The sequence below is a fragment of the Pinus tabuliformis genome, chromosome 3_2, assembly GCF_031772625.1.
Source record: "Pinus tabuliformis cultivar Carrire ecotype Pingquan chromosome 3_2, CPIR1, whole genome shotgun sequence".
Taxonomy (NCBI): domain Eukaryota; kingdom Viridiplantae; phylum Streptophyta; class Pinopsida; order Pinales; family Pinaceae; genus Pinus; species Pinus tabuliformis.
This window is the reverse complement of record NC_142302.1, coordinates 380,742,234-380,763,352: the sequence shown is the minus strand read 5'-3', so window position 1 is coordinate 380,763,352 and position 21,119 is coordinate 380,742,234. Positions and strand designations below refer to the sequence as shown.

The 21,119-nt window shown below is 38.6% G+C and overlaps 2 protein-coding genes across 5 annotated transcripts in view; one reads left to right on the top strand and one right to left on the bottom strand.

The window, feature by feature from the left end:
- LOC149181007 (putative 3,4-dihydroxy-2-butanone kinase) overlaps nt 1-21,119 on the bottom strand; it is a 335,118-nt gene that overhangs the window by 148,329 nt on the left and 165,670 nt on the right. For all 4 annotated transcript variants that reach the window (XM_089416405.1, XM_089416407.1, XM_089416404.1 and 1 more), the window contains 2 exons: nt 1,958-2,101; nt 1,828-1,871 (listed from right to left, as the gene is read on the bottom strand). In XM_089416405.1, coding sequence (XP_089272531.1) covers nt 1,828-1,871; nt 1,958-2,101 — 188 coding nt within the window. The remainder of the gene's footprint in view (nt 1-1,827; nt 1,872-1,957; nt 2,102-21,119) is intronic.
- On the top strand, nt 19,562-20,960 carry LOC149181008 (uncharacterized). Its single transcript, XM_089416408.1, has 4 exons — nt 19,562-19,721; nt 19,826-20,205; nt 20,362-20,577; nt 20,697-20,960. Exons 1-4 carry the CDS (start codon nt 19,576-19,578, stop codon nt 20,864-20,866), a joined length of 912 nt encoding a protein of 303 aa, XP_089272534.1. The 5' UTR covers nt 19,562-19,575; the 3' UTR covers nt 20,867-20,960.

Sequence of the window (21,119 nt, the reverse complement as noted above, 5' to 3'; positions counted from 1 at the left end):
GCCAGAGGATCGAACAACTTTGATACCAAATGGAACAAACAAAGTTCATATACGCAGCAAACTATTTCAGAAGACCTGAAATATATAAACATCCATGATAGGACAATAATATATTATAGAAGAATATTTGAATATAGGTGAGATGATTGAGTTACAAATGAGGGTCCTTAGAGACATGCCTCTTGATTAACTAATTACTATTTAATTAACTATTCCTTATTATTATTATATTTATATTTTATTCATTACAGACAATAAATTATAATAATTTTATTTTTCTTCTTTTCATCAGTTACATAAAATCACAATTACATGTGTCATTATGAAGACCGAACCTAGTTACACTTTTCAACACATATCATGTGCTGTGACATAAGTTTCATGTGCAGATTTCAAGAGTAATTGCAATGGATGAACAGTTACAGACACCCCCTTGAGGTTGACAAGCACCAGCCCGAGCAGAGAGAACATTTGTTGGTGACACATTGGGCAGATTTTCCTAAATGTTACTCTAATTTCCACTGCAGAATATCTAAGTTATTTCATCCTATTGCAGTGCATAAATTTGTGCTAACAAGAGCAAATGTGAACTTAGACTCGTAAATAAAGCACATGTGAGGCAATTAGTGGTCAAGGCTCAAGACATGCTCCCATATTTTTGGGATTCATATCATTATGTCCAAAGCCATTTACATAAATCTGAGTTCCAATAAAATAATAATATTGCATCATGCACAACTTTCTGTTTTTTCTTGTCTATTTAGTATTTTCTTAACAGTTTGGTTGCACAGAACATTAAGAATCAACATTTCTTGTAATTAAAAGTGGCATTGGAATGTAGATTATGTCCATCCAATGCCCAGCTTAATTGAAATGTTTACTAGGATTTCATTTGTTCTTCTAACGTAATGAAAATGTTTAGTGAGGATTCAATGAAGGTACCCAACCTCATAGATCTATCCCGTCAAGTGCCACCCCTCCCACTGTGTTTCTCATATATATTCTTATATATCGCGTGAAACTATTTTTGAACAACTAAAAAAGGTATTTATTTTAAAAAATAGCATTCTCTTTTGCAAGCTACTTCCCAAGGGTGGCTTGGAAATCAAAAAAGAGTGGTCATTCATTAAATTACATTGTAGCATCTCAAACGAAAAAAATTGTATGGCCTTGCACCTTGTATTGTGAATCTTAGCAGAATTGATATGATCATTATGAGTAGACCTACACATTGAACACATCATGTAAGACTGCTACATGATTTCTTTGATTTTATTTCTTTGGCTTAAAGATAATGGTATATGGATATCAAATCTTGAAATCTTTCATGTCTACAGTTTTCAACCCACCAAAACATACCTACACAAAATGATTCCTGCTCGACTTCTACACTGATATTGATATTTTGTTAAATAAAATTTACCCTTTAAAATCTTAAATCATGGGCTTTAACATCAAGGATCGGAAACAACATTAGGAATGGTAGAATAACCAAATCTAGTCTAAAGGAGAGCTCATATTGTTTTAAAAACATTCAGGACTCAAAATGGACCTCAATAGAAGTAATCATTCAACACCATTAACCAGGGTTTTAATGATCAAATGAACTGCTTCTTAGGTTTGCAAGAAGTTAAAAAACCACAATTTTTTTAAGCAAATGACCTTATTTCTAAGGCACATATATTATCATAATTCGTAAGGCATATTCAACAGGCTGTTCTTTGTATTTGAATACACTCAAGTCATATATAAATTTTAAAAATGGGAAACATGCTACAAGAATAATAGTACTTTCACAATATTAGGAGGAAAGTAGCAAGAACCTACATATATTTCATATCCTCAAGAATTGCAGTTGCTCCTTTACACATCTGCAGGGACCTCAATCAGCAACTGACAAGGAGGAAAACCACAAGAAAGTATTATATATTGCAATTGTCGAGGAGTGTATTCTTACTGTTGTCCCACAATCTCCATCACCTACTTTGCTGTCCCAATCATTCAATGCATCCTTTAGCTGAATCAGTTCTTCAGCACCAGCCTTAATAGCAACTTCAAGAACTTTACCTTGTGCAGTCAAATTTTGTGGCCGGCAAGGAACCTGAGAAATAAATTGAAATATAACATTACTGTTTTCTTCAAACTGAATTCTTTTAGTTTTTAGTTAACAGCCACCTAGCATCAGTAATGTAACCTTCTGCTATAACTATTTTAGTGCAGCCATATATTTGACTATGATAGAAACATTATTTTGTATCCATTTTAGCCCATTAAAAAATTTACAATATGGAATGAAGATGCTTAAACATGAACAAAATAACGCCCCACAAAAATAGGCATCCACCAATACATGTCATAATACATATATACACAAATGCACAAACGCACAGGCCACACCACACATCTATATGCATGGGGATTTAATTGCTCTACACTTCTTCGTACTCTCCATAGTGAATGCTTCCCTAGTCTAAACAGACTAATCAGAGTCTATTCCAAGAATTCTATCTTTAAAATAAAATAAATACAAGATGAAAAGTATTATGTCAATGTCATATGCATGCCATTGGATATTGACCAACCATCTTGAGAAAGTTTTCATAGGTGTCTATGGCCTCCCAAAGCTTCACTTCAAGTCGTAAAGTCCTAAAACACAAGTGAAACCCTAAAGGCAATGTAGAAGAGTTATCCATTGCCACCATGGTAACCCCTTCACTCTCTTTAGGCCATGTCTCCTCCACCATGAAAGGAGAATTCCTAGACAACTAAATCTGATCAATGATATGAACTATGTGTTTATTTCCGATTTGGTAAACAGAAACATAAATTGGTTTTAATTCATATTTTTTTGGAGTAAGCTGAGAGAAGACTAGTGCCAAACATCAACTTAGAGCAAAGGGAGTCAAATGTTATTAGAAGGTTTCAATATATATGTGTGTGTGTGTGTATGAGAGAGAGAGGGAGGGAGAGAGAGAGAGTGTTGGAGGGGCGGATGGATGGTGGGAAAGTTGGGGGGGCTGATAGATAATGTCGTTACAACAAGCTAGGATTTATCTATGAATTCTATTTAAGATTTGTAGATATTAATTAGAGAGCATTTCCAACGGTGCTCCTCAAATACATGACAACAAAGGTGTGATCTTACTAACAACCAAAAATCTTCCCTACATTATGTTACTATTTAAGTTCACACTGAAGGTATTGTTACAACCAAAACTTGCACTTTCTGAGATAAAGTCCAAAATCTCAAGTGTGAAACCCAATGTACTCAAGAGGGGGCCATTCCCACCTCACCAACCCTCTTCTTGCTTTTCCCTAGCTCTCCTTTGGCTCAAGGGGGGGTTCTCCCTAGGATAGGATTTGCTACTGTTTGGTATTTGCAGGATTTAAGTTCAAAGCAAAGTTCACCAAACACACACAATCAAGGGATTACCAAGTGATCTTGGAAAATAAATGCCAACAAAACAGTTGAAAGGATTTTAAAGGAAATAAGGAGATGGAGGATATGAGATTAGTGCCTTAGCTTGCCAATATATTGTTGAAAATTGGGTAGCAAGGAAGGTACTCCCACAAGTCCTGGCTGCTTGACTTGTGAGGAGAAAACCCACAAAAGACTTGTTTTTGGGCAAAGCACCCAAGTCTGGTGGTTTTGGACCCAAAGTGTGGGTTTTGAACCTATTGTCGCTCAAATTTTACAGGCAAGATGCGACAACGATCAGGACGAGGGTTGTCACTTTGATCCCCATCCTCTCCATTCTAGTTGTCTTCCTACAGCAGGCTATGGGGGATAGTCCCTATGAAATGTGAAGATAAAAGACCTGTCGACAACCGACAAGTCCGGGAGACACAACTGAATGGTCTAGCAACTTGGTTAATTTAGCAAGTTTAGTGATTAGATTAGATTACTTTGAGATACCAATGCCTTAATGGAGCCAAAGTACTTGCTTAATACAAATTATTTTCCAAGTTATCAGATGAACAGTTGTTGCTTTAGGATGCTTCACTATCCTATATGGAATGCAATACCTAAAACTAAGTGAAATGCAAGACCTTGATTCATTTTAAATTAAACGCCTATTCTAAGTGAATCCTTCCTCTCAACTATTTTGAACTTAGTCTCTAGTGTAAGTTGTGAGAGAGAAACCCAAGGGAAGATAGCAAGGGCTATATTAATTGAAGTGATAAAATTCTTTGATACGTAGATATATATATATATATAATTGACCGATGATGATTGTTTACAGTGGGGGTTCCTGGCTTATATACCGCCATGGGCACCCTTTGGGGAAAGGGCATGATCTTATGATCGTGCCCTTTCGTCTAATTAACCTAAAATTAAATAATAAACCTAAAATTTAAAATTAATAAATAATTTTTACATAACATTGCCTTCCTCTCGAAAGAATGCTTTGTCCTCAAAGCATACGTAACGACGGATGTTGTTGACAAAATGATTCATTCTCCCAAGAAGCGTCTTCTTCGGGTAAGTCCTTCCACTTGATCAGATATTCCTTGATTGTACGATGTCGAAGCTTTCTTTCTCTAGTAGATAAAATACCTTCTGGTTTTAAAATTTTAAATGACCCTTCCCTCATCATCCAGAGATGGAAGCGTTGTTTGCGCTGATTGATTGGTGCCTAGTGCCATTTTAAGGCAAGATACATCGAAGACGTTGTGAACACGACTTGTCTCTGGAAGGCTTAAACCATATGCAACTTGGCTAATCTTTTTGTTGATCTGATAGGGTCCATAGAACATTGGTGCCAATTTGTTTTTTTTTTTTTTCTGTTTTAAGGATAATTGTTTGTATGGTTGGTTGGAGCTTGACAAACACCCATTCTCCAACTTCAAATTCTCTTTTGGTTTTGTTTCAGTCTGTTTGTTGCTTCATACGATTCCTTCCATTATTCAAGTTTTCTTTTAATATTTGGACGATTTTTTGGGTTTCTTCTAGTTGATCTTTAACAGCAGGTAGATTTCTCTGGACAACAACTAGATCCTTCCATTTTGGGGGTTCATACCCATTGGAGCTTGAAATGGCATCATTTTTGCTGACGTATGATAAGTAGAATTGTACCACCACTCAACGAGATGTAACCATTGAGCCCACTTATTTTGTTTTTCTGTAGCATAGCAACGTAGGTAGGCCTCCAAACATTTATTGACAACTTCTGTTTGGCCATCTGTTTGAGGATGATAAACGGAACTCATATTTAGGTAGGTTCCTATGTGGTTGAACAACTCCTTCCAGAAATTACCCTTGAATTTGGCATCTCTATCACTCACAATGACTTTCGGAAAACCGTGTAACTTATATATATTTTTGCAAAATATTTCAGTGATTTCTTTTCCTGAGTATGATTTCTTTATTGCCATAAAGTGAGCATATTTGGTGACTCTGTCGACTACTACGAAAATCTTGTCCTTGCCTTCAGATACTAGTAATCCTTCGATAATGTCCATTTCTTCCCATTTCTGATTTGGAATGTTTAAGGGGTGAAGTAACCCGGTGTCGTGATATTTTCACTTTTATTCCTTTGACATGTGTCACATTCTGCTGCATACTTCTAAATATCGCGACTCATTCCCTTCCAAAAGAAGGATTGACGTGCATTGTAATAAGTCTTAAAGAATCCTACATGTCCAGCTGACGATGAGTCATGTGATTCCTTAAGTATCTTAAATTTAAACTTGGAATTTGTATTTAGATAGATTCTTCCCTTGTACCATAGGATATCATTCTTCCACTCAAATTTTGAGTTGTTGGGAAGGTTATTGATTATTGTCGTTATTTCTGGATCCTTGGCATACTCACTTCGAATTTCGTTAAGCCATTCAGGAACAACAACTGAAATTGCAAGTAGTGTTGGTTCTTCATCCTTCCTAGATAGGGCATCTGCTACTACATTGCCTTTTCCTCTTTTATGTAGTATTTCCAAGTCAAAGGCGACAATTTTTTCAATCCATTTTTGTTGTTCTTTGGAAAGTTTTTTTTGTTGAAGGAGATGTTGGAGACTGTTGTGGTCTGTTCGAATGGAAAACTTACTTCCCAAAAGATATTGCCTCCACTTAGCTAGTGTGTGCATGATAGCGAGCATCTCTTTGTTGTATGTGGATTTGAGGCATTCTCTTTTGTTGAGCTTCCTACTTTCAAAAGCTATTGGATGCCCTTGTTGCTTTAATACTGCACCTATACCGAATCCGGAAGCATCACACTCAGTGATAAATGGTTTAGAAAAATCTGGTGTTGCTAATATGGGAGCATTAGACATAATTTCCTTTAATTTTTCAAAACACCTTCCTGCTTCCTCATCCCATAGAAACGAATTCTTCTTTAAAAGATTTGTCAAAGGTGCAGTTATATGTGCATAGTTTTTAATAAACCTTCGGTAATATCCCGTCAAACCTAAGAACCCTCTTAGCTTGGATATATTGACAGGTTTGGTCCATTCTTTTATGGCTTTGATTTTATTAGGGTCCACCTTTACGCCTTCATGGGATATAATGTGTCCAAGGTATTCTACTTCTTCCTTTCCGAAGGTGCATTTGGATTTTTTTGCATAAAAATTGATGTTCTCTTAGTAGTGTAAGAACCTTGTCCAGATGTTGCAAGTGCTCTTTCCAAGTTTTACTGTAAATTAGAATATCATCAAAGAATACTAATACAAACTTCCTAAGATGTGGACAAAATAATTCGTTCATAGTTGCTTGAAACGTTGTTGGTGCATTGGTTAATCCAAACGGCATTACTTTAAATTCATAGTGACCTTCGTGTGTTCAGAATGTCGTTTTTGGTATGTCTTCCAACCTGATTCTAATATGATAGTAGCCTGATCTTAAGTCCAACTTTGAGAAGTACTTTGCGCCATGTAGCTCATCCAACATTTCGTCGATAAAGGGAATTGGGAACTTGTTTTTTATTGTTATTTTGTTCAATCCTCTATAATCAATGCATAGCCTGAATGAACCATCCTTCTTTCTTACCAATACCACTGGAGCAGCGTAAGGACTTTTACTTTTTGAGATGATCCCACACTTTAAAAGGTCTTGGATTAATCTCTCAATTTCCCTTTTTTGGTGATGCGGATATCGGTATGGCTTGATATTGATGGGGTCTGACCCTGCTTTGACTTCTATTGTATGCTCAATTTCCCTATTAGGAGGCATCTTCATAGGTAGGTCTTGAAATACTTTTTCATGCTTTTGAATTAGATCTTGTACCTCTGGTGATTCTTCACTGATCATATTTGCAGATAACATTTCTAATTGGTGACATTGTACTACATAGACAGGTGCTCCTTTTCGAATCCTCTTCATCATCTGAGATGATGATACAATTTGATTCTCTAGTGCTTGGAATCCATGTAATTTGTACTTCTGACCTCCCCATTTGAATTTTATCAATTGTACTTGATGGTTGGCAGCATAAGTACCTAAAGTTCGTAGCCATTGGATACCTAAGACCACATCTACTCCTCCTAATGGTATTGTGAAGAACAGAGACTCTAAATTAAAGTCTTGAATCTGCAATTTGACCTTATGGCATTTTCCCACTTTTCAATCTTCTTACCGTCAGCTACCATCACCTTCATGTTTGGTAAGGGAAATGAAAAAATATTGAGTCTCTTTGCCACGGTTGCATCTAAAAAATTGTGGGTGCTGCCAGAGTCAATGAGAACCACTATGTTGTTCTTCTTTATATGTCCCTTCAACTTTAACGTCTGAGGTTGTGATATACCTGTCATAGCTGATAGCGACACTTGCTACTTCCATCATCTAATTCTGGTGAGAATTCTGGGACATCTTCTATTTCTTCTATGTCAGAATCTTCACTATTTGAATCATTAGTTGCTTCACAATTATATGGGTTTTTTGGTTCTTTTCCTTTAGCACATCTATGTTTGGGGTCCCACTTCTCACCACAGCATTTGCATTTACCTTCTTTTATCCTTTGCATTTCCACATTAGATTTTTCATCTTCACGACGATGTGGTGGAACATATCTTGTATTATTTGAGTCCACATACTAGGGTATTCTTCGTCTTGAATATGTTTTTTTCTGATTTTGACCAAAATATTTGTTCGAATTTCTTTTCCGCTGTTTTTGCTTTTCGTCTTGCTACTTCTATTGATGTAATGTCATGCATCTCAAGTTCTACTTGTAAATGGGTTTTGAGCCCCGAGACATATGATTGAATTAGACGAGACTCTGATAATCCAGGTACTCGTGTTACTAAGGTCTCCCATTCTTGAGTGTATTCGTCCACACTTCCTTTTTGTCGTAATTTGATGAGTTTTGAAAAGAACTCTTCTTCCTTTACACCTTGGAATCTTTTAAAGAATGCATCCTTAAATTTTCTCCAACTAATGACGTGTGTTGTCTTTTTCCACCACATATATCAATTATATGCTTCCCATTCCATTTTCATGGATGCGTGCCTAAGCTTTTCGTCATCATCATTGATGTCATATATCTCAAAGTATTCTTCTGCTTTATTTATCCATGCAACATTGTTTTTTTCGTTTCCATCGAATTTAGGCATCTCGACTTTTTCCCTTCGTTGGTATGTCGCTAATGGTTGAGCGAAAAAGGGGTGTTGATTGGTAAAGGTATCCCAGAGTTGCTTATTTGTAAGAGTCGCGTTACTCATTTCTTGGTGGGGTGTCACCGATTTTTTTGGGGATTCAACTTTTCCTTGAGAGTCTGTTGATTTCGTTGAATCTAATGAGTTGTGCTCTTGATTTTCTTCATCTTCTTGTAGTAGTTGTGTGGGTGTAAAATTCATCTTTTTACACATAAGGTTCAGCAATGTTAAGGTCTCTTTTTGATTCACTTCTGATTGGACACGGTGATGCTCCATCTGTATTTCTATTCGATTTGTCATATCCTGAAGCCTTTTGATATCGTCAGCCTGCCCCTTAAGCTTGTCCTGGAAATCAGTTAATTTTTTATTGACCTCATCGGTGTTGTTATTCATCTTATTCTCCGTGTCAAGCAATCTTTTTTGGAAATCAGTCATTGTCATTGTCGACATTGAGCGAGTTTGTGGGGGCGTGTATTTATCTGCCAGCTTAAAATTTTAATTATTTTTTTAATTAAATTAACGTTATATATATAACTTATATATATATATATATATATTATACAGACAGTCACGTCCACCCTGAAAAGTCACGTTCGAAGTTTTTGAACGGTCGACGGATATCACCGCAGGGATCAAGGACCATGGTGTTACAGCGACAGAGGTTGGCGTAGTGGATGGAGGACAAAGCGATGCTCGAACAGCGTGGGTGGGGAAAGGCTACGGTGGGTAGCGACAGAACGTGCTATGGGCGCAATACAACGCAGCGAAACGGCGGGCAGCAGAACAGTGATGATTACGTGCAGATGGCCAGCGGACAGGAGCAGCGGAGCGATACGGTCTATGCAGCGGACAGCGGAGTCAATGGATGGACAGCCGGAGAACCAAACCCCTCTGATACCAGATGAAGTGATAAACTTCTTTGATACGTAGAGATATATATATATTAATAATTAATTGACCGATGATGATTGTTTACAGTGGGGGTTCCTGGCTTATATACCGCCATGGGCACCCTTTGGGGAAAGGGCATGATCTTATGATCGTGCCCTTTCTTCTAATTAACCTAAAATTAAAATAATAAATAATTTTTACATAACATTAATGATACCTCCCCTGGAGTGCTAACCACCCGATGCCTCTGGCACTAGAAATTTTGTGGCTCTGACCACTGCAAGGTCACCGTGTTAACCAGAAAAAAGGGTCTAGGCTTCGCACGCTAGGTAAGAAAAGTGGTCCCATCTCTCTATCAACCAAGCTTATGCTTGGATGTAAATTAATTAGTGCAAGACTAATCCTAGAATCCAAGTACAAAATATGAAAGATTATCCTTACATGAAGATGTCAAGGGATCTTAAGTATTAAGACACAAGTTACAATGATATTCAATTTGGAACAATGAAGTACTTAACAATGTCCAATGAAGATCTTTACCACAAGAAAGTGCTCAATAAACAAAATAGATGGTGCCAAAAATGTTGCTAACATTTCAATAGAAAATTTCTCATGAAATGACCATGAATCTAATGTTTCTTTCAACAATGCCAATTACATGATGATTTCAAAACACAATTAGCAAATTCTCAAAATTACATAGATTACCCTTATCTCGATTATGATTACCAATTTAAGTGCTTTGAGAGTGATTAGATTTGTAAGATTATAAACATAAATATGAAGCTCACTTGCAATACACAATGTTAATATGTTTATCACCAAAAGAGATCCACAAGAAACAACGTAACCAATTATCCACTTCTTTAGAGCAATATGATAGCAATGATAAGTAAATGTTTTCTCCAAAGAACAATGCTAGCTATCAGTGAGAGAAAGAGAGCATTAATCAACAATGTTGTTCTTTAGATCAATAAGTCAATCTTATTCAACAACCACCAATTTAATTTAGCCTTTTAGAGCACTTATCTTCTCCTTTAAATTTTCCAGTTAGATTAAGATGCAAATTATGAAATGCTTGTGCAAGAATGTAATGAAATGCAAAAGATGGCAGCCAAGAAGATGATGATGACAATAGCGAAAAGCACCCAACCACACTAGAAAACACTTATCCAAGATGCACAAGGATGCAAGGAACAAATTCCAAATGAAAAGAGGTCACTATCCACTACTTTTCACACCACAACTATGTTTATATCAGACCTTATGCTACATATATCAGAGCCCTAATTATTATGACAAACACATCCATCAGTCCAAGTTGCTCTCTAAAGACCAAGAACTTCCCTTTTGGCAAAGCCTTGGTGAGAATATCTGCAATCTGCTCATTTGTCGATATGTGGTGGAGTCTAACAGCTCCACTCTGCACCATGTCTCGAATGTAATGATATTGGATCTTTATGTGCTTGGACTTGTCAAACACGGGATTCTCTGCCAGTTGAATCCCACTCTTGCTGCCGCAATATATCAGTGAAATGTCTAGGACGTACTCAAACAACTCTCCAAAAAGCTTCCTCAACCAAACTACTTCGCAGCCAACCATGCTAGTGGCAATATAATCTAACTCGATGGTGCTCAATGCTATGGACTTCTGTTTCCTATTCATCTAAGATATCATGGTAGATCCAAGGCTAAAACAACATCTGGAAGTGGTTTTACTGTCAACAACATTTCCTTCCTACTCTGCATCGGTATATCCACGAAGTTGAACATCTCCAACAGAGTATCTCAGACCAAGGGTGATTGTCCCATGCAAGTATCTCAAAATGTGTTTGGAAGCAATCCAATGTGCATGGTGAGGCTTGGTCATGTATTGACCTAATGTGTTCACTGCATAGCATATTTCTGGATGAGTGTTCACTAAGAACATTGATGAGCCCCAGAAATGGGTAATTATATGGGCTCATTTAGCCTCCTAATTCGACTTAATCCACCATTCTCATTAGTTTATTGCATGTTTTTTATTATATTTATGCTAATAGAATGAATTGGGTTAGTCATTATGCCAAAAATTCTAATGTGTGCTTTATGCAGATTTTTGGTCAATTTTGAGACAAAATCAAAGGTTTAATGAGCACTTGGCAGCCAAATTCATAGAAGAACAAGGGAGAGGATTTGTAAGAAGGTGTCCCCTTCATTTATGAGCCCTTACCTCAAATTCTCCACCAGCAGCTCGGAGTTCAAGGACCACCACATCGATTATCACAAGGGCAGCTGAGCAAGGGCTAGTAAAGTTGTTGTTAACTGCAAGTTTTGGCAGCCGAGTTCCTAAAGTTTAGGAGGACTGTTGGGGTCCTCAATTTGTATAAATAAGAAGGCTTAGGGCCTCAGTCAGGAGTTAGTCAGATGTTAGTTAGATTTTATTCAGTAGGTTAGCTCTGCATTTCAGCACATTTTCAAGCTTTTCTTGTAGACAGTTTTTGGAATGTAACTATTATTTTTTGATCAATAAAGATGAATCCAGCTTTGCACTAGCTCTAATCTTTCTTAGGAGGCTGTAGCTTTTGGGGTTGGGCCCAACCCAAGTGCCAGTACCTCCTTTGTGTACCTTTATGTGTCTTTGTTGCATTCATAGAATAATTTCTGTTATTTAGGTTAAAATCTTGCTTTGTTACTTAGGTTGTTTTTTATGATTAAAATAGCTTTTCATGCTTCAGGTTGATTTGACAGTTTGGTAATAGAAAAGATCTGCAAAAAGGCCATCAAGCAACCCTTGATCTCATCTCTCCCTCCTTGGGACCATGAGCTGAGACCAAGGCATACTTGCTGCCACAAAAACACTGTTTTTGCCTTTCCATGCAATTGCTAGTGTTAGATTTTTAGTTGGAAAAGTTGATACCAGTTGTACTTGCATGTTTAGGATCTGTTCTTGCTTAGTTTCCATAGTTATCTTGCATGATTTTCTGCCAATAAACTTTTGTTCATCATGTTTATGGTTTTTAGGTCAAATTAGGTCAAAATAGCTAGATCTTTGGTTTTCCTAGTCTTTGTTTGATCAGTTTTGGAAAATAGTGTGCAGAACACCTGTGATACCTCCCTGCCTACCCTTCCTCCATCAATACAACCTACTCCATCCCCTAACTCAGATTCTTGCCCTTCATTTGCCACATTTTTCCAATTTGACCTAATTTCTACATTTTTGTGCAACATTGCTCCCTCCATCCTTGAACAAATCCACCCATCTTCATCACTCCTTAGCCTCATTTACCAGGTCCTAGACCTCTTCACATCCTCATCCATCCTCCATTTCCACTTTCCCAACATTTTTCCTCCATCAACCCTCAAAAATCCTCTCTCGGCTCTTCCTGTAGAACCCTTGCAAACTTCCTGTAGAAGATCACGTGAGCAGTTTCTTGAGATCTGATCGCTGTGAAACTCTCTGGAAGGGTGCTAGGGACTCCTTAGGCCCTCTTCTCACCTTCCCAACCTCCTGCAAGCGCCCGCTCCATTTCCTTTCACCAGTCAACCTCTGCACAGTCAAAAACAGTTAAAGCACATGCATAATAATTCTATAAAATTACTCAAAAATACAAAAAGATGTTTTTTTTCAGATTTTACTTCAGAAGTAGCTTAAACACATGCATTTTACCTTTCCAAGAGTCAATGGCATCCATTTCAGCAGCTTTCATCTCTTTTCTTACACCAGTATGGTTAGTTGGTAAAACTAGAGTTTGCTAGGATTTGCATTTCCTTTCAGCTTTTAGTTTCTTTCTGCAAATAGATTAGCCTCCTTTGAACTAGCTTTCGTCCATCACAATTAAAAGCTTCTTCTAAGAGCTCATAGAAGTTGGCTTCAGCTCCTAGCGGACTTGTGCCAGCAGATCAAGTGACAACCTGCGGCAAGAGCTAGTACTTGTGCATATAGCACCGTCGCTTCCAAGTTTGTTACGAACTATCGGGTTGATAAAAGTAAAGAAGGGAGCTCCAGAAGTTGCAGCATCATTGCTGCAATACTGGAGACCACCATCTTTTTGGCGTCGTTGCCGGGGAAGCGTCATAGTATTGGTGATTGCTGCTTTTCTTCTATTTTCTACTACAACCTTCTGCTAAGTAGTTTATTTCAGCAAGAGTAGAGTAGTTGTTTCATTTCCATTCTGCAATTTCATTTTCGCAAAAGTAGATTAGACATTTCCTGCTTTCATTTCATTTCAGCAAGCGTAGATTAGATATTTCCCACTTTCATAGATTAGCATTTCAATTCCGCAATTTCAATTCTGCAAGCGTAGATTAGCATTTCAATTCTGCAATTTCCATTCTGCAAGCGTAGCTTAGCATTTCATTCCTGCAATTTCATTTTAGCAAAATAAATTAGTCCTTTCCTGCTTTCATTTCAATTCTGCATTTTCATTTCAGCAAGATAGATTGTAGTTAGTTGCAGTTCAATCTATTTCAATTTTGCAGATACAAGCAGAAAAAAACAAAAATCAACCAAAAAGATTTCCTTTCATGCCTTGTAGGAGTAGAGATGAGTCAGAAAAATGTTTGCACAACACCCCCACTGCTTCACACAGCCAACCTTCTCTTCTTCGATGGCTGTGACTAAGAAGAACCCCTATGTGGACAGCAAGACATATTTGAAGAACCTCTAGGGGAGAAGAAGAAGAAAATATTCATCTGGAACAAATGACGGGAAACAGAAACGTTGGGAGCAGTACCTTTTCTTCAAACTCATCCATTGAAGGTGAAATTGGAAACATGTGGGAAGATGTCAAGAGTGAGATCAGACAAACTATTGCCATGCAAATGGATACCTTGTGGATCCAGAGGAAGCAAGAGGAAGCCGAGAGGGCTTTGGCCATCTTTTGTCCCAGGTGCACTAGAAAGCATCCTAGGAACGAATGTCCATTGCACTCTATAGAAGTGTGTTTTGTCTGTGAAAGAGACCATCCTACGAACCAGTGCCCTTCCTTACCCGGACTCAAAGTTGCATATCAAAGGGCCAAAGGAGCCACTGAACCACTCTATTTCATGAACCAAAGGAGGCCACATGGACCCATACCTTACCAGCAGGGAACGCAAGGGACATCCCAGACCTATTACAACCACTATCTAGCCACTTCCATGCCTTCTTGGGATCCCCTTGCTCATCCTTCCTGGTCCACACCTCCTCCTTTGTCATTCACATCTCCATATTATGCCCAACCAACTACTCATCCATTTCACCCCTACGCTCAGCCACAGCCTCAGTGGAATGCACCTCATCAGGGGTGGAGGCCCCAGTACAACACTCCTCCCGCTCCTTTTTCTCCACCACCTGCTCAACCACAACCATCGCCTCTTGCTCCACCAAGGCATCCCCAAATGCCTGCTCAACCGAACTCGAACCCAAATAACAGGCAGGCCCAGCAAGTATATAGTGGGAAACGACCTGCCCAACCACAACTCCATCCACATCCATCTCAAATATACACCCCCACTCAACTACCCATACCACCATTTCCAAACCCGCACATTGGAGTAGCTCAAACCAATTACAATGCTGAGGCACAACATTTCAAACAACTCCTTTTGAGCTCAATGATATTCACCATAGCTCAGGAAGAGTATTGCAAGGAAGAGATTATATTGATATCATTGAAGGACCACATCCAGCAGAAGAAGATGCAAAAGAGAAGAGCAAAGAACCATGGGCTGCACTTGATAAAGAGAAGACAACAGAATCAGAGATCGAGAGAGCTCCCTCATGGTTACCATCAAATCCTCCATGTATTCAAGAGAAAAATCAGCAAAAAGAGGAAGATGAGAAGGTCATGGTAGAAGGTGACATGAAGAATGATCCAGATCAGCAAAAGGACCAAGGATATCAGAGCTATATTGAGATATGGTTCCAAACGGTCACTAAGTTGCAGCAGTACTCTCTTCCTCAGCTATGTTTGATCCCCTCAAAGCCAAATCATTTGGTCTCTGAAATCCAGATACCTGTCAAAGCATGCATTTCAAGCCTCCATATCATTTTGTCTCTAATCTCGATGTGCACATGGCTCCATTGGAAGTATTCCTATACTTGAAAATGATTTTGTTTTTCAAGTAGAGTAGGGTAGGAAAAAAAAAATGAAAACTAAGAGAAAAAATAAAGATCTAAGGTGAAAACCTCCTTGGAGGCGCCTCAGATTGGCTCATTGATTGAAAACCTCCATGAGGCAGTCAATGGGTTGGAAAGAAGAGAAAAGAAAAAGAGAATAAGATCCCTAGGTGAAAACCTCCCTTGGAGGCGCCCAGGGCAAGCAATTAGGGTGAAAAAAGAGAAAAAGCAATTAGGCGCCCTAGTTGTTTTCAAAAAAGAGAAAAAGAAAGAAGAAAAGAGAAAAATAAAAATAAATCTAATTTCTGTTGAATAATTGCGGGTTGCAGGAAGGACATTGCAGGTTAGGAGGATCGCACAAGAAAAAGACAGAGGTCAGCACCAGACTGCAAGCATCCCTCACAATCCATTCCTCCATGACCACTACCCTTTCCTAAGATTTGGTCTCATTCGGACTAAGATTTCACCTTCTACAAGAAGTTCTGTGTCTTCTACAGGAAGATCCTGTAAAGCCTATAAACAAGCCAAGATCGATCTCAAAAGAGGACTTGAAGGTTGAGAATCTATCTATGAGGCCTGTAAACATCTATGTTTCCATCCCTCACCCTTCTCCATCATTTTTTCCACCTCATTGTGCTTCTTTTCTGAAAACTGTGTTTTCTACAGGAAGTTCCTGTAGAAATTACAGAAAGCTAGAAATGGATTTTAAAAAGCAGTTTGGCGAACATGGAAGCTTCATAAAGGGTTCATAAATCCTCCTGCAGACTTCAAACCCCTCTTCCATCATTTCCATGCCTGCATCATACCCCAAGCTCATTTTTCCTACTATCCAAAAAACTGCAGAATTCTCAAATACATAGAGCAGAAATTTGTTTTTTCCTAACTTGAAAATTGTGCATCCATTTAAAAAATTGTTACATGGGGAGTTGTACAGGGATGATGGCAACATGCCCAAGCAATTTCAACCAATTCCGGTGCACGATTTCCAAGAAATCAGCCTCCATCACCTTCAGCCATTTTCGGATTTTCTCCATATCCGTGCATCCATTTCAAAACCTGTTTCATGGGGAGATGCATATAGGTGATAGTAACCTGCCTAAGCAGTTTCAACCAATTTCAGTGCACGGTTTCCGAGAAATTGACCTCTGTTACATTCAGCCATTTTCAGTTTTTCTCGAAATCTGTGCATCCATTGACCACAATTTTGCTATGGGAGGTGCATAACAATGATAGAAACCAATGAAACAGGAATCGCCGATTCCTGCGATTAATCGCGACTTTGGATCGGCTCGGCGGCAGAAAGACTCGATTCGAAACTCTGCGTGTCAACTCGCGTTGACCGAGTTTCACTCGTGGTCAACGCGAGTTTGACTCGCGATTCCTCCGATTTTCCCGACTCTGCGATTTGTTAGCGAGTCCCGCCAATTTCAAATAGGGTTTTCGCCGTTCGGTTCCGGTTTTGCGTTTATAAAATGCGTCGATTGTTTAACGGTGACCGTGATACATTGGTTGATAGCGCGTTGGCAGAGTGTAACGGTGATACATTGGTTTGGATAGCGCAGACTCCAGAGGCAGAGCCGCAGAGTGAGCACAATAAGCACAGCATTCGACCGCAGCACGGGCACCACAGAGCAGGCTGCAGCATTCGAACTTCGAAGCCGCAGAGCCTGCGTCACGCGTGAGCCTTCAGCGGCCAGGCTTGACGGTCACGTAACAAAGACTCAAGAGGTAGCTCGGGTTCCCGGTTTTCTGAGTTCTCAAATCATATTGATATTTGATATTCGACGTAAATTTTAAAGGCAGAGGCAAGATATGTGAAAGATTAATGTTCACGGTATCACTCGAGTTATGGCTTCCCTCCATGCACTGACAACACTACATAGCACTTGAGAAAATAACGTGGCAGTTTACATTCTTATTCTCTTGATAGTTCTAGTAAGCTTGCCAATGGCCATCACTCGGAAATGAGACTCTTGAGTCTTAACATCAAATTGATAATTAATGCAGAGTCACCAATTACTTCAAGAATCAAAATACCTTAACCCTGCCCACAACTACCAGTCTAGCATCAATGTAGATCATCTCTTGTTGTTCACTCATTTTATATATAAATTTGCAGATAATAGATATATCTGTTTATTTGTAACAGCACTCAAAGTGCTTCTAAGTTCTTATAGATTTGCTTATTTCCACAATCTTGATTCTTGACAGACTTTGTTGCTGTTGATGTCTTGACAGCATTGATGTCTTGAATCTTGATGTCTTGATCTGCTTAAGCCTTCTTTAGCTAATCAAAACAGTTCATATCCTCTTCATGAATGTGCCCTGTGTATAAGGCTTAAGCAACTTTTCGCTGCTTGTTTCAATGGTCTCCCTAGTTCCTGCAAGACAACATGTTAATGGGCCTCCCTAACACCAGATCCATACACTGCTGATTCAACAGAGACCATATTTCTACCAGCAAAACCTGAAATTTGAATACTGTACAAGCCTACAAGGCTTCTTTCATGACTTTCTTTGGACGTTACCTGATGGCAGGAACTGGCAGCATAAATCCCTGTGTTTTCTTTTGGGGGCAGACCAAATTGATGGCATTGGTCCAGCAGAAAGGAAAAAGAGGGGTTCTGTCTTCATTTAATTTTTTAAATTTCTAGCATATTTTAAATTTTTGGATAATTTTTAAATTTGATTTTTTGTTGTCTTTCACAGGAGCCACAAATAAAATAGAAGCCAGACTCCAAATCTTAACAGAAGCCACAAATTAAACACAAGTTCAAAGCAACAACAATGCCGAGAGAGAAGGACTTTGCTTGGGCTTATTGTGACAGGATTCCCGGAGACCCCAGGCTCCTTTGTAAATTTTGCAAAACAAAATGTAGTGGAGGCATTTATAGATTCAAGTTCCACCTTGCACAAATACCTGGCCATGATATAGGTATTTGCGGCAAGGTTGACGACAATGTCAAACACCAAGCAGCCTTGGCCCTTGAGATGTTAGAGCAGCATAATGCCAAGAAAGCAAAGCAAAATGCTGAAATAGGAACTGTTGGAGTTGATACTTTTTCTGCCACTAGCCCCATGTCACCTCAATCTGTTGAATCCTCAATGCCATTCCCAAGTTTTCCACACATGCCTCCAAGGCCAAGTCAAACTCAAAGCCATGCGAGTCCTTCAACTCCTTCCTTCAACACTGGAGGTGGAAACATAAACACCTTTTTTGCTCCCCGCACAAAACCCGGTTCCCAACCTACCTTGGATGGCACTGGTTGGAAAAAAAATATCTATAGTCAGGCAAGGAAGGCCATTGCTAACTTTTGGTACTATTCTGACATACCTTTCCATTGTGCCAGAAGTCCTTATTGGCAAGCTATGATTGATGCAAAAGCTGCTGCAGGTCTAGGGTTCAAAGCCCCCACATCAGAGAGCCTTAGGACAGATATGTTGTTAGAGAGTGTTGAAGATGTCATGCTTGTGCTAGCTGAGTTTCGTTCATCATGGGTAGAAACAGGGTGCACGATCATGAGTGATGGATGGACAGATCAGAGGAATAGAACTTTAATAAATTTCCTTGTATCTTGTCCCGCAGGCACAATGTTTCTCAAATCAGTGGATGCTTCAGACAAGGTTAAGACTGCCCAACTTATCTGTGAAATGATGGAGGAAGTCGTTCAAGAAGTGGGAGAAGAACATGTTGTACAAATTGTCACCGATAATGCAGCAAATTATATGGCTGCTGGTAGACTTTTTGAGATGAGGCACCCCACTATTTTTTGGACCTCTTGTGCTGCCCATTGCATAGATTTAATGCTTGAGGACATTGGTAAGCTTCATTGGATACATGAGGTTGTGGAGAAGGCAAAATCCATAACCAAATACCTATACAACCACACTATTGTCCTAAATGCTATGAGAATATACATTGAAGGTAAAGAAATTGTTCGTCCTGCAGTGACTAGATTTGCAACAAATTTCATATCTTTGCAATCTGTGGTTGAGCAAAAGATAAATCTGAAGAGGATGTTCTTGGGACCTGAGTGGATGGGATCTAAACATTCCAAGACCACTGAAGGCATCGAAATTGCTGCACTTGTGTTTAATGATGGCTTCTGGAAAGATGCTGAAGAGATTATTGCTGTGACGGAGTCCCTTGTTAGAGTTCTCAGGTACTTTTAGTCTTTTAACTTTTTCATTTTTTAAATTTCATTTCAAGCTTCTTTTTATTTACAATGTTTCATATTTCTTTAAATTTGAATGCTTGAACTTTCAGGATGGTTGATGGTGACAAACCCGCTATGGGTTACATTTATGAGGCGATGGATCTCGCAAAGGAGGCCATCAAAAGAAGATATGGGGATGATGAGACAAAGTATATGCCTCTTTGGGACATTATAGATGCACGTTGGGATAGGCAATTGCATTCCCCCTTACATGCTGCTGGGTACTTCTTAAACCCACAATATTTTTATGATAAGAGCAAATTTAATGAGGATGGGGAGGTTGGCAGAGGACTTATGACATGCTTGGAAAGGTGCTTCCCTGATCCAGAACAACAAAGTCGTGTCTTTTCCCAACTACAAGATTATAGGACACCATCTAAATTGTTTGCCTATACCAGTGCTATAAGACAAAGGTCAAAGATGTTGCCAGGTACCCAGCTTGAAGGCTTCATCAATTCATTAAATTTGTTTAAACTTTATTTTGTATGTTAAATGTTTTATTAAATTTTCTTTTCTTTTTAAGTTTTTACTATTTACTAATTTGGTACTTCTAGTCTTCTACTCACAAACCCTTACCACTTGCTAGGTCTTTGGTGGCAAAACTTTGGTAGTGATACGCCAGATTTGAAGAGATTTGCCATTCGAATCTTAAACCAAGCATGCAGTGCTTCAGGTTGTGAACGCAACTGGAGCATGTTTGAGAAAATACATTCTAAGAAGCGCAACCGATTGACACAAAAGCGCTTGAATGACCTTGTATTTGTCCATTACAATCTACGACTTCGCAACAAACAAATACAAGGTGAGATTCGAGAGCTTGAATTTGAAGGTTTCATAATCTAGTTCGTACTTTAAACGTTTAAAGTTCAAACTTCAAAGTGAAATTTTAATTCACATTTCAATGTCTCATGATAATGACAGGTATTGATCATTCACCAATCGACCTTGAAGAGTTAGATTTGCAAGCTACAAATGCGGCAGAATGGGTTCAATTAGATGAGCCTCCTCTTTTCAGCCTTCATGACTTGGAGAACTTTGAGAGTCAAGCAAGCGAAGGAGTGGGAGGAATCGCTTCTAGTTCTCACTCTTAAGAGTCTTAGACTCTTAGTTGCTGATTTTTTTCTGATTAGTATGCAGTTTTTAACTTTTAGTTTTTTGTAAACTTTTAGAAGCATATGCTTCTAAGGACTCAAGACTCAGTGCTTTGGATCATGTGTGGACTCATAACATATATGAGATACTTATTTATTCATGATATTTTGGACATCTATTGATATTATGCATTGTTTGGACATACCTTTACCCAATATTAATGAAAAATGGTTTTTTTAATTCAATATATGT

Coding starts and splice junctions, on each gene's coding strand:
- LOC149181008 (XM_089416408.1), top strand. CDS start 19,576: ATGTTCTTGGGACCTGAGTGGATGGGATCTAAACATTCCAAGACCACT. Junction 19,722..19,825: donor TCCCTTGTTAGAGTTCTCAG/GTACTTTTAGTC, acceptor TTGAACTTTCAG/GATGGTTGATGGTGACAAAC. Junction 20,206..20,361: donor AAGGTCAAAGATGTTGCCAG/GTACCCAGCTTG, acceptor ACCACTTGCTAG/GTCTTTGGTGGCAAAACTTT.